The sequence below is a fragment of the Tachypleus tridentatus genome, chromosome 13 (assembly GCF_004210375.1).
Source record: "Tachypleus tridentatus isolate NWPU-2018 chromosome 13, ASM421037v1, whole genome shotgun sequence".
Taxonomy (NCBI): Eukaryota; Metazoa; Arthropoda; class Merostomata; order Xiphosura; family Limulidae; genus Tachypleus; species Tachypleus tridentatus.
In genome coordinates, this window is record NC_134837.1 from 275,297,331 (window position 1) to 275,305,957 (window position 8,627).

The window sequence follows — 8,627 nt, forward strand, 5'->3', positions numbered from 1 at the left end:
GCCAATCAAGAAAGTTAAATTAAGCAGGAATAGCAGTATAGGTGGCACCATACTATTGATAGAGTGTAGTGACATGATCTACCAGTTCAGAAATGTCTTGAAATACATGGAGTATATGGACTGAGTGTAAGTAAGAAAGTACTGGAACTCTTGTTGATCTTTTAAGATTTATTGAATCTAATGAGATTAATATGAAGTGTATTAATCTCTCTTTGGTAAGTCTTTTGTTACTTCCACTTGGAAATTGTTATGTAACTTGATAAAATGACAACACTTTTCAAAACATAAATAAAAGCCGTCTTCAAAATGACCAGTTTGGTTGTATTTATATTTCTTCCTCTTCAAAGAATGTACTGCTATTATTTATTTCTGTAAATGTAGTTATCCTGAATGACACCTATAGAACCTGAGACTTTAATAATGCCAAATCTCCAGTCATTTAATTTGACATACTTAAGTGAGTAATGAAACAAGAGTCTGATATCTAACGTTGATAAATATTATCTGTAGATAAATATTTAGTTTAAATCTTGGCATTTATAAATATTCATTTTACACATACAGTACTTTTAAAGAAGAATGATAAAGTATTGGTGTTACTTAACATGTTAAACTAGACAAATCATTATATCATGATAATTACCACCTGAAGTTAGAAAACACTGACAGTTAATTCAGAAAGGCACTGGTTAATGTTACACACTACTGTTATGTTTGTACAGGCAGTTTTATATTTTATTAACTTAAAATGTCTCTTGAATGTGGTGCATTACCAACATGTATTCATTGTTATTCTGATATAGATAGATAGAAACATTTTTTTTATTAAGTTGTAAAATTTAGTTATATCTTTGATCTTTTTAATATTGATATTTGTGTTGATCATGTTTCAACATTAAAATATACGTAGATGTTCATCAAATTATATAATGTGTGATTTATTTATTATTATCTAATTTTTAACATCATGCATATCTACTTTAGATATGAAGACCAGTGTGGACAACTATATTGGAAGTCAGTTTACTGGTTGTGTAATAAAACAAGAAAATCACTTTACAGAAGACTTAAAATTCTCAAACAACAATATTAGCAGAGAAAGAAAGTCAAGTGGATATAACTTAAAACCATCTAATGTACATCAATGTGATGATAACCTAACACCACAAAAGAAGACATTTTCTGGAGAGAAAGCATATCATTGTGAACTTTGTGGAAAACAGTTTAAAAGAAATATTAACTTAAAACAACATCAGAGGATACACATTGGGGGAAAACCTTACAATTGTACAGTGTGTGGAAAACAGTTTAGAACAAAAAGTCGTTTAAAAATACATGATAGAATACACAATGGGGAGAAACCCTACAGTTGTACAGTGTGTGGAAAACAGTTTGGAACAAACAGTGAATTAAAAATGCATGAAAGAATACACACTGGGGAGAAACCTTACAGTTGTACAAATTGTGGAAAACAGTTTGGAAAAAACAGTCACTTAAAGCAACATCAAAGAATACACACTGGGGAGAAACCTTACAGTTGTACAGTATGTGGAAAACAATTTATAACAAATGGTGATTTAAATATACATGAAAGAATACACACTGGGGAGAAACCCTACAGTTGTACAGTATGTGGAAAACAATTTATAACAAATGGTGATTTAAATATACATGAAAGAATACACACTGGGGAGAAACCCTACAGTTGTACAGTATGTGGAAAACAATTTATAACAAATGGTGATTTAAATATACATGAAAGATTACACACTGGAGAGAAACCTTACAGTTGTACAGTGTGTGAAAAACAGTTTGATAGAAATAGTAACTTAAAACAACATCAAAGAATACACACTGGGAAGAAACCTTACAGTTGTACTGTGTGTGGAAAACAGTTTAGAACAAAAAGTCATTTAAAAATACATGAAAGATTACACACTGGAGAGAAACCTTACTGTTGTACAGTGTGTGTAAAACAATTTCATGCAAATAGTTACTTAAATCACCATCAAAGAATACACACTGGGGAGAAACCTTACAGTTGTACAGTGTGTGGAAAACAATTTGGAACAAAGAGTTACTAAAAACACCATCAAAATATACACTGAGGTGAAACATTACAGTGTACAATATGTGAAAGACTGTATGGAACAAACAGAAAATTAAAAACATGTGAAAATATAAAATGGGGAGAAACCTTACTGTTGTACAAATTATTGAAAAAAATTCAGATAAAGCAGTTTCTTCAAGTATTTTGAAAGTATATGTACCAGATAGAAATATTACAATTGTGAGTTTTGTGGAGAACTATTATAAAATAACTCTTAACTTAAAAAAAACATAAACAAATACATACTGAAATCTTAATCTTTGTCTAATATGTAATATAGAGTTTGTAAAAAATATTGTATTGAAATATCATAACGGAATACATATTGGAGACATGATTTACAGCTTTGCATTCAACTGAATTCAATTTGGAACAAATAAGAGATTAGAAATACTTTAGAAATTACACACTTTGGAGAAACCATACCATTTTGTTGTATATAGTATTGTGAGGAATTTAGAACAAACAGTCAGTGATAATGAGAAAACCCACTTGTAGAGAAAAGTATATATGTAAAAATGTCTGGTTTGGGTTGAGAAAATTTTTTATGTAGAGGAGCGAACAATGTTTCAATCTTCTTCGGTCATCGTCAGGTTCGCAAAGAAAGAAAAAGGTAACTGACATGTTGTGTTCTTTGAATCTGGTTTGCATTTTTCTACTTGTTTCTCCAACATAGAAGTCATGGAAGTTATTCAAAAACTAGGCACAAAACAGAGGTCTATCCTGTGTAAAAACTACACTGACAAACATCACACCCACATTATTTATAAAATACAATGTGCCTGGTTTTTGAATAACTTTCAAGACTTCTATATGGGAAAAACAAGTAGAAAAATGGAAACTGGATTCAAAGAACACAAAACGTCACCTTCATACGTTTTCAAACACTGCAAATCAAATAAACATGACATAACCATAGAAAACACCCAAATACTAAATACAGAAACAAGCATAAACAAATGCAAAATTAAAGAAACAACAACTCAAGCCAAAAATTAACCAATACAAAGGAACACCTTTGTACCTAAATTAATAAATATAATCAAACATCTAAGCATGCCCTCTACATTCCTACACTCAGTTACACAAAACCCCCTTCAAACATGTGGTCAGCTATCAGTCAGTTACCTTTTTCTTTCTTTGTGAACCTGACGATGACCAAAGAAGGTCGAAACATTGTTTGCTCCTCTACACAAAAAAGTTCTCAACCCAAACCAGCCATTTTTACATATATATTTTAGAACAAACAGTAACTACCAGTGAATGTGATAAATGTTCAAAAGTTGTTGAATCATAAAAGACAGGATTAAGGTATATAGATCTATCTTTGGTGTGTAATTTAGAATTATTCAGTGTTAGTGTTAACATTAAATTTAAGAATGTTAAAATTAAACCTGAATGGAAATTGCTGGAGACAACAGTCATTAGTTCTGTAAAATAAAACAGAAAGGAAGTGGTAGTTTTAGTTCCTTAATGTATAGATAGTGAGTACTTATTCAAACCAGTATCTTTATATTAATATTTCACCATGTTCTGAGAATGTACTGCTATAATTTATTTAGCTGGATTTGATGTTCAGAACACTTTACAGCCTTCTGGATTCTGGAACATGAAAGTTTCCAAATCTCTAGTCTCACAGCTTTTCATGTTAAATAAAGTAATCATACAGGTTATACTAAGATTATTCTGTTCTGTACATGATAATGTATAAATAAAATATTGTTAAACAGTTTTATTTTGTCTTAATCTTAACACTTCTAGTTATTTAAATTACATATCCACAAGTTGAGAAAAACAACAACTTAATCAGCCACTTACAATTAACCCAGAAATCAGTGGCCGAGAGTAATGATGATTGCTGTGATACTGTACCATGTTTTTACCATTAAATACACTTAGTCTTAAATATGGATGGATATATACTTTTTTAAGTAGGAATTCAATAGAGAGAAAAGGTTTATAAAGTGTGAAACTGTGTAAGTTACATCATTATTTTTTACCTATAATGTTTTGGTATTGATGTTGGTGTTCATTGTAAAAATAAATTTAATTTGAAAGCTCATCAAATAAAGTAAGTATGAATTATTTATTATTACATCCTGGTGTGGCATTTCAGTTTGCAAGTTCAACTGACAATCATGGGATCAAGACCTGTGGCTGTACATGTTTGTTCTTTCACCTATGTTATGTAACAGTAATCCCACTATTGGTTGATAAAGAGTGTCTTTAGAGTCTGGAGTAAGTATTATGGATTAGCTTTCTTATTAGAGATATTACTAATAAAGAATACAGTCTTGTAACCTGTAGAAAAGACTTCAAAATGATGAATGAGTCAAAATAACGAGAACATACAATGGAGGGAAACCTTACAGTTGAGCAGTTTTAGCAACAATTTTAAGTAATTGTAGCTCAAAAATAAATGAAACAACACATAGTAGTAGATAAAAACCTTGCATCTGTTTAGTGTTTGTCAAATGTAATATATTATGATTGTAATGAGCTATGTGTGTAAAATATAATAGATTGGAGCTGCATTGGACTGTGTGTGTGAAAATTATAATATAATGTGGTTGTAATGGACTCTGTATGTAAAATATTATACATCATGGCTCTAATGGACTGTAACAAGAGATTCAAGCAAGGAACTTGTTAGCATACTCGTATGTAAATTTGGTATGCATGGTTCTTTATTTGAGATTAGGGAGCAAACAGTTAATTAGACCTGGACAGTTAATGCAACAATTTTTTAAAGGTAATATTGACGTTTTATAACCTGCTAAATTGTTGCTGTCCTGTGTATTTAAACTGTTTATGAGTGCCACAAGCCTTCTGCAACCACTGTTAGAATTAAAATATTCTAAGGTATGTCTCGTGAAAATCATCATGCATTGCTTCACTAATAAGAGCATAATATGCTCACTTGATGTGTGTGACTCTCTCTTCGTGAAAATCATCATGCATTGCTTCACTAATAAGAGCATAATATGCTCACTTGATGTGTGTGACTCTCTCTTCGTGAAAATCATCATGCATTGCTTCACTAATAAGAGCATAATATGCTCACTTGATGTGTGTGACTCTCTCTTCGTGAAAATCATCATGCATTGCTTCACTAATAAGAGCATAATATGCTCACTTGATGTGTGTGACTCTCTCTTCGTGAAAATCATCATGCATTGCTTCACTAATAAGAGCATAATATGCTCACTTGATGTGTGTGACTCTCTCTTCGTGAAAATCATCATGCATTGCTTCACTAATAAGAGCATAATATGCTCACTTGATGTGTGTGACTCTCTCTTCGTGAAAATCATCATGCATTGCTTCACTAATAAGAGCATAATATGCTCACTTGATGTGTGTGACTCTCTCTTCGTGAAAATCATCATGCATTGCTTCACTAATAAGAGCATAATATGCTCACTTGATGTGTGTGACTCTCTCTTCGTGAAAATCATCATGCATTGCTTCACTAATAAGAGCATAATACGCTCACTTGATGTGTGTGACTCTCTCTTCGTGAAAATCATCATGCATTGCTTCACTAATAAGAGCATAATACGCTCACTTGATGTGTGTGACTCTCTCTTCGTGAAAATCATCATGCATTGCTTCACTAATAAGAGCATAATACGCTCACTTGATGTGTGTGACTCTCTCTTCGTGAAAATCATCATGCATTGCTTCACTAATAAGAGCATAATACGCTCACTTGATGTGTGTGACTCTCTCTTCGTGAAAATCATCATGCATTGCTTCACTAATAAGAGCATAATACGCTCACTTGATGTGTGTGACTCTCTCTTCGTGAAAATCATCATGCATTGCTTCACTAATAAGAGCATAATACGCTCACTTGATGTGTGTGACTCTCTCTTCGTGAAAATCATCATGCATTGCTTCACTAATAAGAGCATAATATGCTCACTTGATGTGTGTGACTCTCTCTTCGTGAAAATCATCATGCATTGCTTCACTAATAAGAGCATAATACGCTCACTTGATGTGTGTGACTCTCTCTTCGTGAAAATCATCATGCATTGCTTCACTAATAAGAGCATAATACGCTCACTTGATGTGTGTGACTCTCTCTTCGTGAAAATCATCATGCATTGCTTCACTAATAAGAGCATAATACGCTCACTTGATGTGTGTGACTCTCTCTTCGTGAAAATCATCATGCATTGCTTCACTAATAAGAGCATAATACGCTCACTTGATGTGTGTGACTCTCTCTTCGTGAAAATCATCATGCATTGCTTCACTAATAAGAGCATAATACGCTCACTTGATGTGTGTGACTCTCTCTTCGTGAAAATCATCATGCATTGCTTCACTAATAAGAGCATAATACGCTCACTTGATGTGTGTGACTCTCTCTTCGTGAAAATCATCATGCATTGCTTCACTAATAAGAGCATAATACGCTCACTTGATGTGTGTGACTCTCTCTTCGTGAAAATCATCATGCATTGCTTCACTAATAAGAGCATAATATGCTCACTTGATGTGTGTGACTCTCTCTTCGTGAAAATCATCATGCATTGCTTCACTAATAAGAGCATAATACGCTCACTTGATGTGTGTGACTCTCTCTTCGTGAAAATCATCATGCATTGCTTCACTAATAAGAGCATAATACGCTCACTTGATGTGTGTGACTCTCTCTTCGTGAAAATCATCATGCATTGCTTCACTAATAAGAGCATAATACGCTCACTTGATGTGTGTGACTCTCTCTTCGTGAAAATCATCATGCATTGCTTCACTAATAAGAGCATAATACGCTCACTTGATGTGTGTGACTCTCTCTTCGTGAAAATCATCATGCATTGCTTCACTAATAAGAGCATAATACGCTCACTTGATGTGTGTGACTCTCTCTTCGTGAAAATCATCATGCATTGCTTCACTAATAAGAGCATAATATGCTCACTTGATGTGTGTGACTCCTTTGTATAATAAGAGCATAATACGCTCACTTGATGTGTGTGACTCCTTTGTATAATAAGAGCATAATACGCTCACTTGATGTTGTGACTCCTTTGTATAATAAGAGCATAATACGCTCACTTGATGTTGTGACTCCTTTGTATAATAAGAGCATAATACGCTCACTTGATGTTGTGACTCCTTTGTATAATAAGAGCATAATACGCTCACTTGATGTTGTGACTCCTTTGTATAATAAGAGCATAATACGCTCACTTGATGTGTGTGACTCCTTTGTATTTCTCATTTGGCAGTACATGCACTCTGGCATCCTTTTTTGTCTTGATTTGTACTTCAGAATAATACTGTTATTGAAATGATTTTAATTTAAAATACTCCAACTTTTGAGGGCAGTCAGTGGCATTCGTTCATATTCTAGTCACATTTGTTCTGCTTCAAATGTCACCACTTTGATAGTCTCACGTTCAACAGGCACTTTACCACAGGCTTTGGGTGCTGGTGACACGTTGGGAGATTTCTCTACTTTTATACACGAGAAGATTGAACTTTATACAGGTAAACCTTTATTTCAGGTGGTACTCTAATTCCTTCTGAATATGTGGAACTAGGGCAGGCTGAGGAAGACTTTAATTGTCTGTTTCTGCCTCTTGAATGTGTCCATACCCTTCCTGTGAATTTTGTTTGGCCTTCCATGGTTTTTAAAACTTTATTTCTCAGGTATGTGATGTTTTGTTTCTTGCTCCTGTATCTTATGACCTATGTCTTTTATTATTGTATGAATATACATCCCATCCCTACTTGGTTTACTTCCACCCTCCAACATTTGGGTTCATGCTGACCAATTTGCCTCTCAGTTGAGCAATGGTGTTAGAATACCTTGTTCCCCACAAGTTTCAGATCAGTACGTCATATCACATATCAAAGGGCTGACAGTCAATATCTCGACCAACAACTTTTGGATTCAGTTTAATCCATTTGGTGCAGGAGGGGGGAGATTGTGAATCTTCTGTTTTTCTCATCCATGCTCAGTGTTTTTGCTTTCAGCTTACCCTCATGACTCTTTTAGAGTTTATTTCCACTATCCTTCACCAGTATGAAACTTCAAAGAAATCCTGAAGGATTTTCTCGTTATTTTCTCACTCTTCCTGTTGTTTTGTTTGTTGCACTTAGCTCTGGCTTTGGAAATATTATTTATCTATTGTTAGGACCTTTTACGTTGTGTTGCTATCTTACCTTAAACCGGTTACCTGTTTCTTATCTCCAGGATTTGTGTATGGCTCCATTTTTAAGATGTTTCATCTTTGATTTGGCTCTAGAGCCCGTGGAGTCTCGGATGGCATCACTTCAACAACAATCTCCCCTTTTACATCTGGTTGCCTGTTAATCTCGGTCAGAGCCAAGAGTAGCGCCAATTTCAGTTTCTCGTTCTTCCACTTCCCAGCCATTACCTGTTCTGTGTTCTCATGATACCACAGTTTGTCATTGTTTGTAATAATGCACAATATGCCACCAACAATTCTGGTTACTACCTGGTGGGAGCTTCCCTTGTAGACTTCTTTCATAT

At 33.8% G+C, this 8,627-nt stretch overlaps 1 protein-coding gene across 1 annotated transcript; it reads left to right on the forward strand.

Annotated features, from left to right (window-relative positions):
* The first annotated feature begins 732 nt into the window (after positions 1-732).
* Positions 733-2,287, forward strand: LOC143238557 (uncharacterized). Its single transcript, XM_076478902.1, has one exon. It carries the CDS (start codon positions 987-989, stop codon positions 2,082-2,084), a length of 1,098 nt encoding a protein of 365 aa, XP_076335017.1. The 5' UTR covers positions 733-986; the 3' UTR covers positions 2,085-2,287.
* Positions 2,288-8,627: the final 6,340 nt, after the last annotated feature.

Coding starts and splice junctions, on each gene's coding strand:
- LOC143238557 (XM_076478902.1), top strand. CDS start 987: ATGAAGACCAGTGTGGACAACTATATTGGAAGTCAGTTTACTGGTTGT.